The 21,712-nt window shown below is 37.6% G+C and overlaps 1 protein-coding gene across 4 annotated transcripts in view; it reads right to left on the reverse strand.

Moving 5' to 3' along the window:
- Nucleotides 1–390: 390 nt before the first annotated feature.
- CLOCK (clock circadian regulator) overlaps nt 391–21,712 on the reverse strand; it is a 126,428-nt gene continuing 105,106 nt past the window's right edge. For 3 of the 4 annotated variants that reach the window (XM_036274276.1, XM_036274295.1, XM_036274286.1), the window contains 8 exons: nt 21,566–21,707; nt 18,451–18,551; nt 17,382–17,471; nt 14,340–14,492; nt 8,882–9,091; nt 7,981–8,186; nt 2,911–3,172; nt 715–1,359 (listed from right to left, as the gene is read on the reverse strand). In XM_036274276.1, the coding sequence (XP_036130169.1) occupies nt 1,180–1,359; nt 2,911–3,172; nt 7,981–8,186; nt 8,882–9,091; nt 14,340–14,492; nt 17,382–17,471; nt 18,451–18,551; nt 21,566–21,707 (1,344 nt within the window). In that variant the 3' untranslated portion in view covers nt 715–1,179. Of the gene's footprint in view, nt 1,360–2,910; nt 3,173–7,980; nt 8,187–8,881; nt 9,092–14,339; nt 14,493–17,381; nt 17,472–18,450; nt 18,552–21,565; nt 21,708–21,712 lie in introns of all 4 variants that reach the window. The other variant, XM_036274305.1, reaches the window with a different exon arrangement.

Below are 21,712 nucleotides of genomic sequence, written 5' to 3' on the forward strand. Positions count from 1 at the left end.
ATGGGTTTTTTTTCCCCCTCAAATAACCCTGAATCATTTCTGACTAAAAGAAGCATTGAAATTGTGAAGGATTACTAAAAAGATTCCAACAAATCCTAAAAGTTAAAATTCCCACCAGTGAGAATGTTAAAAAGTGCCTAAAACGTTTTCTGTGCAAATTTTACTCCTGTAACTGAAACATTCATGAAATTACTTTCAGGCTTGTTGAAAACCATTTACACAACTATTTCCAACTACGAACTATGTCAAAATATGTAATCAAAACTCTCAACCTTCTAAAATAAAGCAGTGCAAATCCTATTTCAAACATTATTGAAAAATAATGAAATGAAGGATACTTCTGAGTAACTTGAAAATCCTGTTATTTCAATCATTTAACCTGAAAAAAAGATCCATTCCCAGCAGCACATCATACCTCATTGAACAAACTGTGACATCACAGCCAAGTATGAACAAAGACTTGTGCCCCGGAAAAGTGACTAGAACACTATTGTGTTGTAAACAAAAGGGGAAACAAAGGATGTATTAGTTTGCACATGGCATCAGAATCTAAGGAAATGTATTCATACCTGTAAGGAGGACATAATGCTTTCATGCAGCATACAAAATGTTTTGCTTTCTTTCCTTTTATCCAGACATATACATAGTATTTTTTACAGCATCTGTACATAGAAAATTTGAATCCACACAACATTCTGAAATTGCAATTCCATCATCTGAAAAGGGAGAGGGGTGGGGGAAGAGGGCCTACTGGGTCTACTGGACTGTCTTCATGGCATCATGGCAGTGGTGTGTCCTCTGTAACACTTGAAAACAGGCACAGAACCACTAAAAGTTACTAACATTGTTAGTGCCTTTTTGATTCACTGGAGGTCATATTTAATAGCTGAGCTTCTTAACATTTGGCAATATACTCTTTTTCCATCAAAAAATATCTGGGCAATTAAAACACTGTCAGAACTGGCTATGGCCCTGTGATCATTTCCTGCTGGCTGGTATTTAATGTACATCTGTAGCACTAGGCAGCATTTTCCCTGCTAACTAATTCAAGGAATTAGAATACTCAATACTGCATCTTATGAAACTGCTAGAACTTTTCCTCCGGATCCTCAGATCATCTGAGCAACTCTTTATGGGCCGACCCCTTCCTCCCTTGAGGTTAGAGAGGAGACATGTGTGCTACTGCGGTTGAACCTTGGAAGGATCCGTCAAAGTGTCAGTCCTGTGCCGACTCAGTTGCTGTTGCTGCTGAGACTGGTGTTGCTGGTGATGTGATTGAGGGAAAGTGCTCTGTTGTAGTGGAAATGCAGCAGAGAGGATAAGCTGAGTTGAAGGGTTCCCATGGAGCAACCTAGAAGTCTAAAACAAACGGATTATGTAACATTGCTTTACCCCATTCTATTACAGAGCCAAGGTGTATATTTACTATGTACATATGAGTGCATTTCTGAAGGGTATTCCCTACCTTACTTTTTAAGGGATCCAATGTCTTTGGAATGCTTTTTTTCAGAAGTGGGGGATAAGATAAGGTTCATTCCTTTAAGGACCCTCATTCTGATAGATTTAGAAGACTGATATCTTAAGGCAAGTCCTCTCCTTTTTTAAGCTTTTACTTAATTTTCATTGATATATATAGCACCATAATAGTTTATAACTTGCTATAAATTGATTATTAATTCACTTATAACAATAAGTGAGCAAGTCATAATGGCTGCAGTATAAGTTTAAAGTCTAAGGGACTATGTATGACCTGATAGAGAGATTTAGCTAACTAACCTGTTTTAGTTTTCCACATCACAATTGTTAGGAATTATATTTGGACCAGATATCCAAGAGTGATAAATTAACACTGTACTAATGCCTCAGTATACAGTATAATACTAAATCTTCTCATTATATCATATATTGTATAACTCTAAAATTGATTATTTGTGCCTGGCCAACATGGACTGGTCTCTAGCACAAATCTAGACTAGCCTACATTCAAAATTGCTCCCCCAGGCCAGAAGAGAAAAGACTGGATTTTCAGATGTCACAATCTGCTACTATGTACCACCCCCAGTGAGAATACTAGAAATTTGTCCAGAATTCCTTGCTGAGGATACTGACCTAGATGACTTTTTTCTGTATCCTTTATATAAGTAGATCTTGTCTAATATACCCCCATGAGATGTGTGTCTGCATTTTGGTTAGTGTGAGTGTTTACCATTTGTGATCATAAACAACGGCTAGTTAATATGCCTTATACTATGCTCAGTGATTTACATGCATTTACAGATGTACATGATTTACACATGAGGAAATTGAAGTTTAGCAAGTAACCTGCCAAAGAGCACACACAGTACGTGGTACAGCAGTAAATGAACCCCGGGGCAGCCTGATTTTAGGGTCCAAGTTCTTAACTATGACATATACTGCTTCCACAGTATTTCTCCTCTAATATTAGTTTATAACCAAAAAAATAATTATAAAACTTAATCTTAAAAAATAATTTAAGATAATGCCTATACTAATTCTTAAAAATCCCATTCAATACCCCTGCCCTGTAGAGTGTGATGAGCTGCTAGAGGGGAAAAAAAAAAGAGAGACAAAAGAAAGGTGCCTTTTGCTTGAATTCCAGAAACTCTAGCCAGACAGGGCTCTATATACAGTATCTTAATATGGGCAGAAAGTAGCCACTTATTCTCTCCAGCAGTTTAGATAATTGGGTATGTCCCTGGCAGGGCTAAAAGTCTTTGAAGGACTGAATAGGGAAGCTAACCAAGACAAACTATGTCTTCATAGAAATTTAACTTGTACAATAAGCTCCTATGGAGTTTTCAGGTCATTTACACAAGTATTCATGTAACACCTAATTTCATTATATAAAATTAAACAGATTTGGGACAGATTTGCCATGGGAAGAACTACCTGTAAAAATTGCTGCGGTGGTTGGGTCAGCTGAGCCTGAGACGGTTGCTGAACTGATGTAAGCTGCTGCTCCTGGGAACTCTGCTGCTGCTGCTGCTGCTGCTGTGTGACTGACAATGTCTGTGACTGCTGCTGTTGTGGAGCAAAAGTAGGGTAGGCAGTCACCACCTGACCCATAAGCATAGTGCTAGGTACCATGACCGCCCCACAAGCTACAGGAGCAGTTACTAATTTGGTCACAAGTTGCTGACCTTGAGAAAATCTGTAAGAGGAAGAAAAGAAATGGGGAGTCAGAAATACAAAGTATACATTATAAGAGGCAATGGATGAATACTTCTCTAAGATAACACCCAATGATGTTACCAATTTACTGTTTTTAAAGCTGTAGGTCCCAATTTTGTTTCATGTGTTTAAAGATTCCCTTTGAGATACCAGGAAAACAAAAATGTGTATATAGCAAAATGAAATGATCACAAGAAAAATACGAACTTTTGTTGCATATACACACACAAAAGAATGAAGCTTGATTCTTACGTTATACCATATATAAAAATGAAAAAATAGATTAAACACCTAAGCATAAGAGCTAAAACTATAAAACTCTTAGAAGAAAACATTGGGGAAAGTTTCATGACACTGGATTGAGCAATAATTTCTTGGATAAGACACTAAAAGCACAGAAAATAACAAAAAAATCGATAAATTATATATCAAAATTAAAAACTTTTATGTATCAAAGTACACTATCAACACAGTGAAAGGATAACCTACAGAATGGGAGAAAATATTTTTCAAATCATTATCTGATGGGGGGGCTAACAACCAGAAGATATAAAACAATCCTACAAACTCAATAACAAATAAGCAAATTTAAAAATGGGTCTGATATTTCTTCAAAGACATACAAATGGTCAATAAGCACATGAAAAGATGCTCAACATCACTAACCATTAGGGAAATGCAAATCAAAACCAAAACGAGAAGCCACTTCATACCCACCCACCAGGATGGCTATCATCCAAAAAAGAAAGAAGAAAAGAAAATAACCACTGTTGGTGAAGATAAAGAGAAACTGGAACCCCTGTGTACTGCTGGTGGGAATGTAAAAGTGTAAAACAGTGCAGTTACAGTGAAAAACATTTATGACAGTTCCTCAAAAAATTAAACAATTACCATATGAAGCAGCAATTCCATTTCTGGGTATATACTCAGGAAGACTCAAACAGGTGTTTGTACAATGCCCATTTCACAGCAGCATTATTCACAATAAGCAAACAATGGATATAACCCAACTGTCCATCAACGGATGAATGGATAAACAAAATGTGGCATGTAAATACAATGGAGTATTATTTAGCTTCAGAAAGGAATGAGCCCAGCTGGTGTGGCTCAGTGGATTGAGCCTTGTCCCATGGACTGAGAGATCCCAATTTAATTTCAGGTCAGGGCACATGCCCAGGTTTCAGGTTCGATCCCCAGTGTGGGGAGTGTAGGATGCAGCTGATCCATGTGTCTCTCTCACATTGATGTTTCTCTCCCTTCCTCTCTCTTTAAATAATCAATAAAAATATATTATAAAAATAAATAAATAAACGCAATTCTGACACATGAAAACTTTAAAGACATGATGCAAAGTAAAATAAACCAATCCCAAAAGAAATATATTGTATGATTTCACTTATATGAAGTATCTAGAGTAGTCAAACTCATAGACTTATGTGCTTAGAAAGTAGAATAGTGGTTTCCAGGAGCTAGAGGAGGAGGAATGGGGAGTTATTGTTCAATGGGCTCAGTTTCAGTTTCAGTTTGGAAAGATGAAAAAAGTTCTGGATATTGATGATGGTGATGGCCCCAATGATGTGACTGTATGGAATGCCAATGAACTGTACATTTAAAAATGGTTAACATGGCCTGGCCGGTGTGGCTCAGTGGCTGAGCGTGGACCCATGCACCAAGAGGTGCCTGGTTCGATTCCCGGTCAGGACACCTGTCCAGGTTATGTGCCTGATCCCCAAGGGGGCATGCAGAAGGTGGCCAATCAATGTTCTCTCTCATCGATGTTTCTATCTCTCCCTCTCCCTTCCTCTCTCTCTAAAATCAATTAAAAAAAAAAAAAAAGAGGTTAACATGGTAATTTTTATGTATATTTTACAGTTAAAAAATGTAAACCTTCTCAAATATGTGGCACATGGTTCACTTTGCTAATTATGAATAAAGTTAGTTATCACAAGGGAATTAAAAATACCCTCTAGGTTTATAAGGGGTATAAACCTAGTTGTATCTTACAAACATAATTCAAAACTAAATGACATTGTATCAGCACAGAAAAATACCCTCAATTTATAAATGTATCACTGTGTTAGAATTCACGAATATTCTCTTCCTCCCCACCTTCCTACTTCTGTTTTCTTTAATAACAAAAAAAAGCGATGCTTCTTCAGGGAAGAACATTATTTCCATTTGCCCTTTCTGTGAGATGAAGTTCGTTTCCAACACTGTCCATTATAGTGAACAACTGAGATGCACATGACTGCTGCAGATGTACATGATGTAACTTTATCTGCAGACTGTTTTTAAGTGCAGACACATGCTTTACTATTTATATGTTCCACAAGACAAAATAAATCTATGGTGAAATCATGCCTAACTTCAAAATACTGGATTTTCTATGCTTCAGGACCAAATGCATTATTTAGTGCAAAAAAAAAAAAAAATACACCATATTTAAAAATGTATATATTTTAGCCCTGGCCGGTTTGGCTCAGCGGTTAAAGCATCGGCCTGCGGTCCCGAGAGACCCGGGTTCGGTTCCTGCTAAGGGCATGTACCTCGGTTGCAGTTTGTCCCCGGCTCTGGTCAGTCGTGCGGGTGGCAGCCACTCGATGTGTCCCTTCACGTCGATGTTTCTCTCTCTCTCTGTTCCTCTCTCCCCCTCCTACTCTACCTGAACAAAAAATGGAAAAATATCCTCGGGTGAAGATAAAAAAAAAAAAAAAAAAAAATGTATATATTTTAAAAGCCCAACAAAACAAGTAACATTTATAAAGTGGCCTAGTCACAGAAGTGTTAAGTGCTAATTTTTCTATAATTATAAAATAAATTAATATCTGAATTGTCCAACTTCTCACTGATAAAATGTGATGAGAATACTTCATCAATCTCTGGAATCAAAAGATATTCTTTTTCTTTTAATACTTAAATTATTAATATTTTTTATTACAGATGTCTCTTCTTTACCCCCATTGACAGCCTCCTTCCTGCACCCCCCCCCACCGCCTTCACTGTACTGTTGTGTCTATTGGTTATGCATACATGCAAATAAGCTCCCAAAAGACATTCTTCAATCTACTCCTGTGGCTTTGTCATACTGTTGCCTCTGCCTAGACTCCCTGCCACACACACACACACACACACACACACGCCCTCCCCCCCCAGCTCTTTATGACCCAGGCCAAGCATGTCCTCCATGAAGCTACCTCTGGCCACTCTTCTTTCACCTGCATGCCTCAACCCATAAAACTGCTCACTTCCTCCTTTCTAAAGACCTAGAAAGGATTTATGACACCAAATAATACTGACTTGTGTATCTTTCTATGGCTGTTGCTAGTTTGATCTTTCTCTTGGGAAAAGTATGCGGAATACTCATCTTAGTAGGCCCTCAAATGTTTGCTCAAAAAGTTTTTCCCCGTCAAAAAACATTTTACAAATAGTTGATAAACTGTGTCCTCCAAAAGACACATCAACGTTGTAGATTAATGGGTTAATCAGATTAATTAATTCTAGATTAATGGCTTTTTCCTCAGGCTTTAAAACTAGTCCTCTGCATTTTTATGAAGCACATTCATTATACTTGATTTCAGAATGTTAGAGCTAAAAGCTGGACTTTTAACTTGAAGGAACTGAGTTTCTAAAAGAAGTCCTTTAGCTTCTTTACTTTCTGAAAATTATTAATGGGATTTTAACATAATCTATTACACGGCCTAATACAACAGCAAAACTGTTTCATAAAAGCAGCAGCCTACTTGCACTACAGTTCAAATTAAGTATAAAATAAAATATATGTAAAATAAAAGTTTTAAGGCTATAGAGATCCTAAAGTTAAAAGCTTCCCAATATAAGAAAATCGCATTTCTTCAAAATCTTTGTTCTAAGTTAGATATTCCCACTAAAATACAGCAGAGATGACTTTCCTGAATGGCCCACAAAAGTTTAGTGTAGTATATGTTTAAGCACTTGAGGACTGAAATCAGACACTACTACTTGAATTCAGAACCTCCTCTTCACACCCCCCCTTAACTAGTTATAGGCCCTTAATTAAATGACTAAAAACTCACTTTTTTCCTTATCTAGGAAATAAAAGATCCTAACACAATTTTTTAAAAAATAAGAATTAAATGAGATAAATGTTTTGAGTTCTTAGTGTAGTACCAAACAAACTCAAAAAGGCAACCTATTTTTATTCCATACCATATATTAACACTGGTAGTGTATATACCCTAACCATTGTTACTACATGAAAACTCAACAGTATCTGTATTAAAATGATAAAAGTTTCACAGTGATACAAAGCCTGTCACAAAACTCATATAACAGTGTGTTATAGAATTTGGATTCTACAGTATTTGGTAGCACATTTTGGGCAGGAAAACAAAATTTGTTGCTACCTTTTTAATATCAAGTCCTTAAACAACTACTACATCATGCATTTTTATTTCAAATTCAAGAATACTGGCTGGTCCTAGCTGGTGTGGTTTGGTTGGCTAGAGTATTATCCCATACACCAAAAGCGGCAGGTTCAATTTCCAGCCAGGGAACATTCCCAGGTTTCAGTTCGATCCCTGGTGGGGGCGCATGCAGGAGCCAGCAGATCAATGTTTCTCTCTCACATCGATGTTTCTCTTTCTCTTTCTTTCTCTCTCTCCCCCTTCCTGTTTCTGGGATCAATTTAAAACAAAAACAAAAACAAAAAAAACTGGCTGGAGTAATAAACTAAAATCATGTTTTTAAAAATTAAATTGTTTAATCAATTAATTTACAACTTTGGAATGACTAATGAAACATGGTAGCTACCTTATCTGTCTGTCCTGAGTGAAGGTGGTGACTGCGGCACTCTGCGTACTGTTCTGTGGCATACTAGACGGGATCTGGACCATGCTCCCGGCCGCCGGCTGCGAGATCACCATAGTGTTATACAGTGGGGCTGGGAGAGTGCTCTGCGTCTGACTAGGAAGAGACGTTTGCTGACTGTGCCCACTCAGTACATTTTGTTGACTCTGCTGGAAAAGAGGAGATTTTAATGACAGAATAACTGAAAAAATTTACATCAGGAAGTATGCTTCTACATCATGCTTCTACATGACAGAAAAAGAAATGGCACATGTTACTCTGGGAGAAATCTGACCACAAAGTAATGACTTGTAGTAACTGAAAATGAATTATTCTACCATAGCTATAATTTTAGAAAAGGAACATGATCTTACCAGGGATAATATAAAATAAACATAAATAATTTATATTAAAAGCCCCAAATGAGTGACCAACATTAGTCATTTTTATATATTTCATTTGAAGCCCTGGGATTTACAGTCACAGATGTACATCAATTACCAAAATTTCCTGGAATGCTGATTAAACCACCACTGCCCCAACAATTTTTCTTCACATATGGTAATAAGTTTCCTGGTCAGCCTCTTTTGAAAGTCAACCTTTTTTAACCTACAGAAATAGTCTATATGTTTGTTTTAAATTGCAAAAATTTTTAAATGTCAAACAGTGAAAACATCCAATAGTTTCACAACACTTTTGAACAAAGTATTTTAATAATGACCACTCTCAATACTATACTTTCCAATTATTACTACTAAATTAATACATGTGGTACTATTCAAGATAGAGCTGTATTTTTGTTGCAGCAATAATACATATTTCAATTAATGAACACTCCATAGCCCACTGTAGTTGACAACATTACCTGACTTGATGTACTTTGCGAAGTTTGCTGTTGTATCATGTGCTGAGTTGTGCCAATGTGTCCAGTATTCATTCCACTTTGAAGTTGGTTAGTCTGAACAACCTGGCCTTGCATATTTATAGGTGTGAGTTGCTGGATGTTAGATGAATTTCCAGAAGAAAGTTGAACAGAACCAAAATTCAACCCAGGGGTTGATTGCTGTAAAAACATCTTTAAAAATAAAGATTACATTAAAATGAGCTTTGCAGACTAAAAAGCGATGAATGAGAGCATTAAAAAAAAAGAAAGCATAAATAAGCAATGAATTAAAGTTTTAAAAGCATATAACAAGATTAAGACATTTTGAATGAATAATAAGCAATAAATATTACTGAATAAAAGAACCTCATAATCATTCATCCAGTCATTCTAACTACATCATGTATCATAATTTATATTAGATAAAAATAGTTTTCACTTCAATATCCCTTTACCAAAGTCCTCGTCTCTGACAGACATAACTTTTTTTTTTCTTCTTTATTGATTTTTAAAGGGAGAAGAAAGAGAAACATCGATGAGAGAGAAAGACTATCAATTGGCCACCTCCTGCATGCCCCCCACTGGGGATTTGGCCCACAACCTGGGCATGTGCCCTGATTGGGAATCGAACTGGTGACATTTTGGTGCATGGGTCAATGCTCAACCACTGAGCCACACCAGCCAGGCTGACAGACATAACTTTAGAGTGGTTGTACAAATAAAACTGAAATTACACCTACTGGTATTTTATTGAAACAAGGATTGATGGTTTATCATAAATTCTGTACCAATGTGAACCTAAAAGTCTATGTAAAACACAATTTTTATATTATGAATTAAAGCTTACTCACAACTGAACTGCTAAAGATGACTCTAATCTGGAGAAACAAGGATGTTGATAGAAATACTCTTACGAATGAGCCCTGGCCAGTTTGGCTCAGCGGTTAAAGCATTGACCTGCGGTCCCGAGAGACCTGGGTTCGGTTCCCACTAAGGGCATGTGCCTTGGTTGCAGTCTGTCCCCGGCCCTGGTTGGGTCGTGCGGGAGGCAGCCACTCGATGTGTCCCTTTCACGTCGATGTTTCTCTCTCCCTCTCTATCTGAACAAAAAAATGGAAAAATGTCCTCGGGTGAGGATAAAAAAAAAGAAATACTCTTAGGAATGAATATCTTCAGACTATAAATTCGATCATACTGAATGGGTAAACAATGAGTATTTACTGAACAAAACTGATAAAATATCTCTCTTGCATGTCAGTTTTTAAAAATAATTTCCAATTACAGTTATCATACAATATTAGTTTCAGGTGTACAACACAGTGATTACACATTTATATTTATAAAGTGATCGCCTCAATAACTCCATCTGACACCATACATAGTTATTAGATTATTTTTTTAATCATCACCTGAGGATATGTTTGCTTTTTTTTATTACTGATTTTAGAGAGAAAGGAAGGGCAAAGGAGCAAGAGAGAGAGAAAGAGAAACATCAATGTGAAAAACATTCATCAGTTGCCTCCTGTAAGCACCCTGACCAGGAACCAAACCCACAATCTGAGTATGTACCGTGACTGGGAATTAAACCCGTGACCCTTTGATGCATGGGACAACAGTCTAACCAACCAAGCCACACCAGCCAGGGCTATAATATTATCAACTATATTCCCTATGCAAAGCTTTATATCCCTATGACTAGGTTGTAATTACCAATCTGTACTTCTCAATCCCTTCACTTTTTTCACCCATACTCTCAAACCCCCTCCCATATGGCAACCATCAAAATGTTCCCTTTGAGTTCATTTGTTTCAGACTCTCTGCACTTCCTGAGTTTGTTTCTGTTTTGTTTGTATATTTATTTTATTCTTCAGATTCCACATATAAGTAAAATCATATGGTATTTATCCTTCTCTGTCTGACTTATTTCACTGAGCACAATACTCTTTGGTCCATCCATGTTTTTACGGATGACAAGATTTCATTCTTTTTTATGGCTAAGTCATGTTCCATTATAAATATCCACTCACCACCTATAGAAGCAGGTTGCTTCCATATCTTGGCTATGATAAATCATGCAGCAGTGAACATGTGGAGGCATATCTTTCAAATTGGTGTTTTGGGTTTCCTCAGATAAATACCCAGAAGTGGAATTGGTGGGTTCTTCTTTGTCTTGTGCCTTTGTTTTAAAGTCTGTTTTTTTCTGATATAAGTTTTGCTATTTCAGCTTTTCTTTTTTTTTTTTCATTTTCAGTTTCATGAAATATATTTTCCCATTCCCTTTACATTCAATCTCTGTGTTTCTTTTGGTCTAAAGTGAGACTCTTGTACACAATATATGTAAGGGTCTTGTTTTCTTATCCATTCAGCCACCCTATGTCTTTTAATTGGGGCATTTAATCCATTTACATTTAAAGTAATTTTGATATAAATGTAGTTATTGCCATTTTATTATTCATATTTTTTATCTTCTCTTCTTCTTAAAGAAGTCCCATTAACATTTCTTATAATAATGGTTTTACATACAGTTGGCCCTCGTTTATTGTGGTTAATCAGTTCCAAACTCTACCACGACAAATGAATTTCCACAAAGTAGGATTCTTTATTTATAGTCATCCCTCGCCACTTCGCGCTTCGACTTTCGCGGCTTTACTCTATCATGGTTTCTGAAAATACAGTATGGTATTTGAGAAAACCATGATAGAGTGAAGCGGTGAAAGTCGAAGCGCGAAATGGTGAGGGACGACTGTAGACTCCTTTAGCTCTTTCTTGTCTGGGAAGCTCTTTATTTGTCCTATTCTAAATGATAACTTGGCTGGGTAGAGTAATCTTGGTCCTTGCTTTTCATCACTTTGCATATTTCATGCCAATCCCTTCTGACCTGCAAAGATGCTGTTGAAAAATCACTGAACAGTCTTATGGAAGCTTCCTTGTAGGTAACTGCTTTTCTCTTGCTGCTTTTAAGATTCTCTCATCTTTAACATTTGGCATTTTAATATGTCTTGGTGTGGGTCTCTTTGAGTTCATTTGTTTCAGACTCTCTGCACTTCCTGGACTTGTAAATCTATTTCCTTTGTCAGGTTAGGAAAGTTTTGTCATTATTTCTTCAAATTGGATTTCAATTCCTTGCTCTCTCTCTTCTCCTTCTGTTACACCTGTGATTTGGATGTTAGGACACCTGATGTTGTCACAGAGGCCCCTTAAACTATCCTCATTTTTTTGGATTCTTTTTTTCATTTTCTGATTGGATGTTCTCTGAACCTTATCTTTCAAATTACTGATTCAGTCCTCTGCTTCATCTAATCTACTGTTGATTCCCTCTTAATGTATTCTTCATTTCAATTATTGCATTCATTTCTGATTGGTTCTTATGTTTTCTACCTCCACTTTTTTTTAATCCTCACCAGAGGATGTTTTTGTTTCTTTGATTTCAGGGGAGGGAGGGAAGGAGGGAGAGTAGGTGAGAGAGGGAGAGAGAGAAACAGATAGACAGACATTGGTTGCTGCCTGTATGCATCCTGACCAAGGATCGAACCTGCAACCTAGGTATGTGCCCTGACTGGGAATCGAACTCAAAACCTTCTGGTATTCAAGGTGATACTCCAACAAACTGAGACACCCAGGCAGGGCTCTATCCCCTTTTATATCACCTGTCTCCCTGCTGAAGTTCTCTCTGAGATCACACATTCTTATAACCAATGTTTCGAACTCTGTACCTGGTAGACTGCTTGTCTCCATTGTGTTCAGTTCTTTTTCTGGAGTTTTGTTCTGTTCTTTCATTTGGGACATTTCTCTGTCTCCTCATTTCTGCTGCCTCCCTGTGTTTGTTTCTATTTGTCGAGCTGCTACATTATCTCCGTCTTGGTAGAGGGGCCTTATGTAGTAGGTGTCCTTGGGGCCCAGTGGTAAGTCTCCCTGGTAACCTGAGCTGGGTGCTCCAGGTGTGTCCCATGTGTTGGTTGTGTGTGCCTTTCTGTTGTAGCTGCCTTGATTGCTGTTGGCACCTCAATGGTAAGGACTGACCCTCACGCTAACTGTGAGGACTGGCCATGATTACAGTGGAGTAGCTATTGTGCAGGGGCTGACCCTATGGAGCAGGATCCGCTTTAGGAGGGCTGTGGTGCTGCCAAGTCTGCCATCTGAGTGTTATTTGTGGAGGGGGTTGGGTGGTGCTCTGGTGTGGACTGAAGCTGGACACCAGGTGTACTGGTTCTGGAACCTCTTGGCAGGTTGCAGGCCAAGGTCAGCTGCTGCCTATGCTCTGCCTAGGGCCACTTGGTATGAGCTACAAAGTGATCTGTAGATGGTTGCCACTTATGCTGGGTTTGGAACTGCCTGGGAGAGGCTAAGCTGATAACTGAGGCCAGCTGCTGCTAGTGTTGGGCTCAGGGCTGCTTAGCAAGAGGTATGAGGCATGCCAAGGCCAGGGATTGCTTGTCTGGGGTTTGCGATTCCCAGGAGATTTTAGGAAAGTCCACAGCATGAGCTAAGATAGGCCATCTAAATATGGAAAAGCCACTGAAAACAGCTTGGGTGGGGAGGTGTCTCAGGGAATCACCAGGGCAAGGGGAACAGTGACAGCCAGGTTGATAGAGGCTCAACATATGGTGCCTGCCTGTGCTTGCTGGGGGAGAGCTCAGCAAAACAATAATGGCTCCTTCCCTCCAGCCCTCTCCCTGAAACCAGACATTTCAGTTCCTCCTTGTATGTCCTTGGCATTTTTTGAGCTGCTGCCCGAGCACTGAGGCTCAGAGGGAGTGAGAACCTGTGCACAGGCCCTATAAAAGGAAGGCCTGGGATTCCAGAAGCTCTCTGCTCACTCAGCCACATTCTCAGCTGGTTTTCACAGTCAGAAGTTATGGGAACTTCTCTTCCTGACAGTGAAATCCTGGGCTGGGGGCCTGGTATGGGGCTGGGACCCTTTGCTCCTAAGGGGGTAATCTCTGCAGCTGACATCCCTGCACATTCTCAACCACCACACGTGGGTGTGGGACCAACCCCTTTCACATCTCCACCCCTTCTACCACTCTCAACATGGTTCTTCTGTCTATTCTTAGTTATAGGATTTATGTTCAGCTAGACTTCAGGTGTTCTCTAAGATGGCTGTTTCATAATTTAGTTGTAATTTTGATGTGGTCATCTTGACCAGAGCCTCTCTTGCATGTCACATTTATTTATTTATTTATTTATTTATTTATTTATTTATTTATTTAATTTTGGTATGTGCCCTTAGCGGGAACCGAACCTGGGACTCTCTGGTCCGCAGGCCGATGTTCCAACCGCTGAGCCAAACCGGCCAGGGTTGTTTTTTTTAATATGTATGTTTTTATTGATTTTTAATTTTTATCTTGCATGTCACTTTTAATTAAGACGAGTCAATTTCACTAAGAAATTAAAATGTGAATGGCATGCTTTGTTTAAATCAAATATAGTAACATCTTACCTGCAGCCCTTGACCATGGACCATTTGAAGTTGTTCTTGAATTTTTCTTAGTTCTTCCTGTTGCCGATGAATATTTGCCTCTATCATTCGTGTCCGTTGCTCCAATTGGTCTTTCAGATGCTGCATGGCTCCTAATTGTGCTGAAAACTGAAACTGAAGTACCATGTATGGAAAACGTGTTAGATATTTTAGAATTACTTATTCCTCATAATTGTGCAATTTGGAAAGTAAGCAGTATATCATGAGCTAAGAATGTTAGCCAGTTATCATTGTATTGCCTCTCAGTGAATACACCCATCTCTGCTTGGCTTTGTCATACTGGAGCTGGAATCTATAAATATTTCTCCTTTGCCAGAAGCACAAACTTAGTCATGCCAGTTTATGGTACTGACGAGATACTACAAATGGATGTCCTTATCTTTCTGGTTCCGGTGTTCTTCTGCCAATGAGTAGCTTCCTAGTTGAGTCTCATCAGCACCCCAACAGGTGGTTCTCCAGCAAGTCTCACTAGGATCCAAGTGATCAGCTCCCCAGCAAACTTTACTGGCATCCCAGCAGGTGGCTTCCTGCTCTCCAGTCCTAGTCCATGGCACCTCAGTAAACCTCTCTACCATTAAGTGGCTACAGCCACACCTCCCCAGTGGGATCTGAATCTCAGCCTGGCCTGGAAGAGGAGAAATTTAGGGGGCTGGGGGGAGTATTCCAAGTTGCTTCTTCCTTGGGTACTCTCCCTTTCACTATAGTTAGGGCTGCTTTCTGTATCTGTTACTCCTGTAGTTTTAAGAATTTAGTAGTTAATCCCTGTGACCAGTTAACAATGTTTTATATTACCCCTGTTCAAATTTCTGACTTCTGAATTGCTGATTAAAAGTACACAGTGATGTTAAAAAACATGAGCTCATATTGTGGCTCTATCACTCGTTAGAACAGTTACTTAACTTCATTTCTACCCTTTAACAAGTGAAAAAGTAGCCTGTACCTAGAGTTATTCATATCAAATTCTGACATCCCTAGAATGTCCATTTTGTGCACATCATTAGAAACTTACAAAAATATCACAATAAGCCATAATATTTTTCTCATATTTTCAACTGAAACTGTTCTTAGGTTAAGTACAAAACACAAGCTTTTAAAGACTAAGCAATTATAACTGAATGCATACATATATAAATGAAAAAAAGTTATTCTATTAACAGGGCTTTTGATTGTACTTATTTCTCTATGATTCACCTGAGTCATAAGCAGCTTCTATTTACTACTGCTGAAATTTAGCCACGTTTGGGGATTCAAGTCTACACTTAATTATTTTAATTACACTCATTTTTTCCCCATGAATATTCAGCACAGGATATATTATAAGAACAGAAAGAATTTCACTTTATTGGAAATCTGTCTCAGTCTTTAGTTTTCTAGAGTGAACTGCATCTAAAGGTTAAGAAATGTCTCCCAAAAGCTTTTATTCAACTTCCAAAGTATGTATTGAGGATATCGAATATTACTTTTCAAAGTATGTAACTCTGACTTCTGAAGTTAATAATAACCAGACCATATCATATATTAGGTTACATTTGGTGTGAAAATACTGTATGTTTAGAACCTCTGCTCCCTCATTCCTTTATTTTTTAAATATTATTCAAAATTACATAGATAGACACACAGACAGATACTAGATAGACAGATGTCATACAAATATACTTTAAGTAAAATTATGTATACCTTTTGATTGTCACTACTTAAAGAACTTCTATTGAGTACAAATAAGAAAACAGAAACAGACTAAATAAAAACACAGCAAAGTGTCTTTACCACTGAAGAAAAATGAGATTTGAATACTTATTAACATTTTTGACATAACAGATATTCTTTATTTCATGAAAATATCCCTTTAAAATGTTAATTGCATATTTAATATCTTGAGATTAATAAACTAATAATACTGAAAGTATGTCTAAACACATAAAAATTCTATTAACCTTCAGAATAAAAGCATTTGAGGACTCGATAAAAACTAACAACTACATATAATATTTAATACAATGCTGTTATAACACCTTACATGATCATACAATGCTAAAAGTCAAAATTATGACATTTAGAAAATTTAATGCATTGTCAATATATTTGTACAAGTGTCATATGTATAATTTAAATAATAACCATATAAGACAAAGGTATTTTTAGAAAAATACTGTTCTTATCTGTTGTTAACTACTGTTATTTAAAATTGAGACACTGTTAAGTCAAGGTATATTTAATACCAAACAAAACAGCAAAAAATTTAGGATTATTTTTACTACTCAGTAGTACTTTTAATGTATCTGAGGTACTGCGCAGAGTCATGAATTACAAGTTGGGAACTTATAATCAAAAGTAATTTCTTGTCACATTTGTAATACTTCTCCTTTCTCTTGCTAATTTCTATGTTTAGGCTTCCTTTAGGACTCCGCTTAAGCAAAAATTCTTCCAGAAAGTTTTCCTTCACTTCCTCAGGCTCCATTAAGTATCCATCTCATGTACACATGTATCAGCCTACATAGCTTGAGCACAGACTATGTATTGTATAGTAATTCTCTATCTTTGTAAGAAAGTCTTTTAGTAGAGATATTATATATTTTGTACTGCCAGCAACTGCAGTATCTGAAATGTACAAGAAACTCAATAAATGTTCTATATATAAACGAATGAATACATAAAAATTAGCTGATTCTTCCGCTATCCATTGGAAGAACAAAATGAACAGCTATATTTCATCTGTAATATCTTTCTGTAATGTTTCTCAATGAAGGTGTTATAGCATATTAAGCAGAGTAATTCTTTGTTGTGCAAAACTGTAGTGCATCCTGAAACAATTAGCAACCCTGGCCCTTGCCTACTAAACTAAGGGCTAGTGGTAACTCCAAACAATGACAATCAAAAATATCCCCAGATATTCTAAATGTCTACAGCTAAGATTTACTGCATCTGTAAGACTATTTTTAAAATCTGTATTAGCTTAAAACAGTTTATCATTTCAAAATACTCAACTGAAACAAACAAAAATACCTGGGACATGCCTTGTGGAACTGGTAAATTTGTGGCTTGCGACATCACTGGCTGTGTTAATGATTGACCAATAGACTGGGAATTTATTGACTAGAAGCAAAATAAAAACAACAATGGAATGACGAATGTTCTCATACATGAATACTTCCACCAGAAATATGACCATAGTATCTTTATAAGTGAATTACAATTTGCCTCACACTTTTTTTTTTAGCTGAATATAGGCACGTCTCCCCTCTACAATAAAAATGCCTGTTTCTTATTTATGTTTTTATCTTCCAAGGCATCTGCCACATTACCATGCATGGGATCTAAATAAAAGTTGACTGGATTTGCCCTGGCAGGTTTGGATCAGTGGTTAGAGTGTGGGCTCACTGACCGATGGGTCACAGGTTTCATCCCTGACCCTCATTGGGGTCATTTGGGAGGCAACCAATTGATCCCCACCCCCTTCCATTCTGTCTAAAATCAACGGAAAAATATCTTTGGGTAAGGATTAACAAAAAAAAAAGTTGACTGGATTTACTTGAAAGTCATTGATATTTAAACTCAGATACAGAATGGCTCTAAATTATCAGCTTTTCATAACAAAAAGGAAAATCTAACTTTTTACTTGAAAATAATTATAGGATTGATATGTCTGACAACTACTTCACAAAAAAAGAAAGACCTTGAGTAAGTGTCACATACCAACAACTATTTTAATCTTTATAAAAAGGGATAATGAACCAATGAATTTCTAAAAATTTCGATGATTTTTTTCTCTTAAAAAATCTTTATTGCCCTGGCCGGTTTGGCTCAGCGGTTAGAGAGTCAGCCTGCGGTCCAGAGAGACCCGGGTTCGGTTCCCGCTGTGGGCATGTGCCTCGATTGCAGTTTGTCCCCGGCCCTGGTTGGTCGAGTGGGTGGCAGCCACTTGATGTGTCCCTTTCACGTCGATGTTTCTCTCTCTCTCTCTCTTCCTCTCTCTCCCTCCCACTCTATCTGAACAAAAAAAATGGAAAAATGTCCTTGGGTGAGGATAAAAAAAAAAATATATTTATTCAGAAGCATACTAACTAAGAGTTACCTGACTACTAAATGATGACCTCCTTTGTGCCATCTTTTCATGAACTGGTAAATGCTGTCTGGGAGGAGTGCTAGTATCCGTTGGGATCTTTGTTGGTGTTGCTGAGACGAATCAACAAAAACAGAACAGTATTAGTACTTCATAAAATACAGTTTTCAAAATGAATCTTAAAATGCATTTCAGTGAATAAAAATAAGGTTTTTGAGTTCTTTTTCTAAATTATTCAATAAAAGTTAAGTCTACGACAATAAGACAATTCTTTTAAATTCTTTAAAGACAAAGAAAGGTTTTGAAATAGAAAAACTTCACATATAATAATGATTACAACTCCTACAACTCAATAGTAACATATAAACTAAAGTTGAACTAAAAAATGGGCTAAGAAATTGAATAGACATTTCTCTAAAGAAGACATACAGAAGATAAACTGGAATATGAAAAGATGCACAATATCACAAATCATCAGAGAAATGCAAATAAAAACCACAATAAGATACCATCTCACACCTGTCAGGATGGCTATTATCAAAACAAACCAAAGGCAAGTGTTTGCAAGAATGTGAAGGAACTAGAATTCTTGCATCCTGTCAGCAGGGATACAAAACAATGCAGCCATTTTGGAAAAAAGCATGGAGGTTTTGCAAAAAATAATAACAGAACTACCATATATGATCCAGCAAATCCCCTTGTATTTATCCAAAATAATCAAAACCAGGATCTCAAAGAGATATTAGTACTCCTGAGTTCGCTGCAGCACTATACACAATAGCCAAGCTAATTGTCCACTGACAGATGAATGGATAAGCAAAATGTGGTATAAGACAGCAGTAGGCAAAAGTAGGCTTACCATTGTTCATATAGAAAATAATACAATAATTAATAAATAATAATATAAAAATAAACTGTGTTTTGTGTACTCACAACTGTAAATCTATTTTTGCCAACCCCTGCATAAGCAAACAATGGAATACTATTCGATCTTTTAAAAGAAGAAAAATTCTACAAGATGCAACAATTGGATGAACCTTGAGGACATCAGGCTGAGTGAAACAGACCAATGACAGAAAGACAAGGAGTGCGTTACTCCATTATCTAAGGTATCTAAAACAGTCAAATCTTTTGAATCAAAGAGAATGGTGACTGCCAAGGACTGGGCAGAGGGGAGAGCGGAGAGAGTTACGAATCAACGGGCATAAAGTTACAGGTAAGCACAGTGAATAAGCTCTAGAGATCTGCAGTACAACACTGTACCTATAGTCAACAATATTATACACTAAAAACTTTAATAGGGTAGATCTCATTTTAAGTGTTCTTACCACAATAAAATTTAAAAAACGTTTAAAAAGAAACAGTTATAGGGGAAAATTTTCTTCTAAAATTTTAGAAATCCTATGTTCAACTTCTGATGTTCTACCCACAATGTTGAGTAGTTCACCATCTTTTTTCTCCTTACTAGTATATACAGTTTTAAAACCCTGAGAAATGAAAGTTATTCTTTAAAAAAAGACATTTAATGACAATAATGCAAGTCTTCATAAAGACAAGACTCTTTAAAAAAAACCTTTCAGACACCAATCAGAAAGAATATATGTACCCCCATCTTTGTAGCAGCACTATTTACAATCGCTAAGATCTGGAAACAGCCCAAGTGCCCATCAGTAGACGAATGGATTAAAAAGCTGTGGTACATATACACAATGGAGTACTACGCAGCGGTAAGAAAGAAAGATCTCTTATCCTTTGAGACTACATGGAGGGACCTGGAAAGTATCATCCTAAGTGAAACAAGCCAAGCAGAAAGACAAATTTCATATGATCTCACTGATTTCTGGAATATAATGAACATAACAGTTTGAGGACAATCCCCTAAGGAGTGGGGAGCTGAGAGAGGGATGAACAACAGAATTTATATGCATATAGGCATGAACAGTGGACATGGACAACAATCGGGGGAAGGGGCAGGGAGGGAAGGGGGAGGGGGGAGCCACTGGGGGGAAAAAGGAGAATCATTTGTAACAAAAATTAATCAATAAAAAAAAAAAAAAAACCTTTCAGCCCTGGCCAGTTTTGCTCAGCGGTTAGAGCGTCGGCCTGCGGTCCGGAGAGACCCGGGTTCGGTTCCCGCTAAGGGCACGTACCTCGGTTGCAGTTTGTCCTGGCCCTGGATGGTCGTGCGGGTGGCAGCCATTCGATGTGTCCCTTTCTCGTCGATGTTTCTCTCTCTCTCTCTCTCTTCCTCTCTCTCCATCCCACTCTATCTGTACAAAAAATGGAAAAATGTCCTCGGGTGAGGATAAAAAAAAAATAAAACAAACAAACAAAAAAAACCTTTCAGCCCAGCTGGTATGGCTCAGTGGATTGAGCGTCGTCTCATGGACTGAGAGGTCTGGGTTCAATTCCCAGTCAGGGCACGTGCCTGGGTTGCAGGCTCGATCCCCAGGAGGGGGCATGCAGGAGGCAGCTGACAGATGTGTCTCTCTCACATGAATGTTTCTCTCTCCCCCTTTCTCTAAAAGTCAATGAAAACATATTAAAAAAATTTTTTTCAAAAGCAAACTTAAAAGATACTTACTGGCTCTACCAGTAAAAAAAAAAAAAAAAAAAAGAAGCCCTGGCCAGTTTGGCTCAGCAGTTAGAACGTCGGCCCATGGACCAGAGAGTCCTGGGTTCAGTTCCCACTAAGGGCATGTACCTCGGTTGCAGTTTGTCCCCGGACCCAATTGGGGTTGTGTGGGTGGCAACCGCTCGATGTGTCTCTCTCATGTCAATGTTTCTCTCTCTCTTCTTCCCTCTATCTGAAGATAAATGCAAAAATGTCCTCAAGCGAGGATTAAAAAAAGAAAGAAAAAAAAAGGAATAAGTAATCTTGCTTTCTTTTTGAAGGATTATTAAAAACAATACTAACATTTACCACCTATATATTTTATAGGCTTCTTCATCAACTTAATTTTTTGCTAAATGTAAACAACGTTCCTCTTACTGGAAAGTTTAATAGATTTCAGAAATGTAAAATTTATTTTAAAGTAGCATTTGATTAAAAATGCTGATACCAGTAACAAAATTTAGAAACACTTTCTTTATTAAAGGAAGTCTGCTTTGAAGCTAGAGTACTCACAGGATGGGTCTGAGACTGCTGTGTGAGATGATTTTCTTGAACTCCGGGAGGAAGCAGAAGGGGTTGGGCTATGATCAAACCTTTCCAACGCTTCCTTGAGACTGACTGTGTTTATACGGTTATCAGACCCAGAATCTTGGCTCTAAG

This window comes from Molossus molossus, unplaced genomic scaffold, assembly GCF_014108415.1.
Source record: "Molossus molossus isolate mMolMol1 unplaced genomic scaffold, mMolMol1.p scaffold_m16_p_1, whole genome shotgun sequence".
NCBI lineage: Eukaryota > Metazoa > Chordata > Mammalia > Chiroptera > Molossidae > Molossus > Molossus molossus.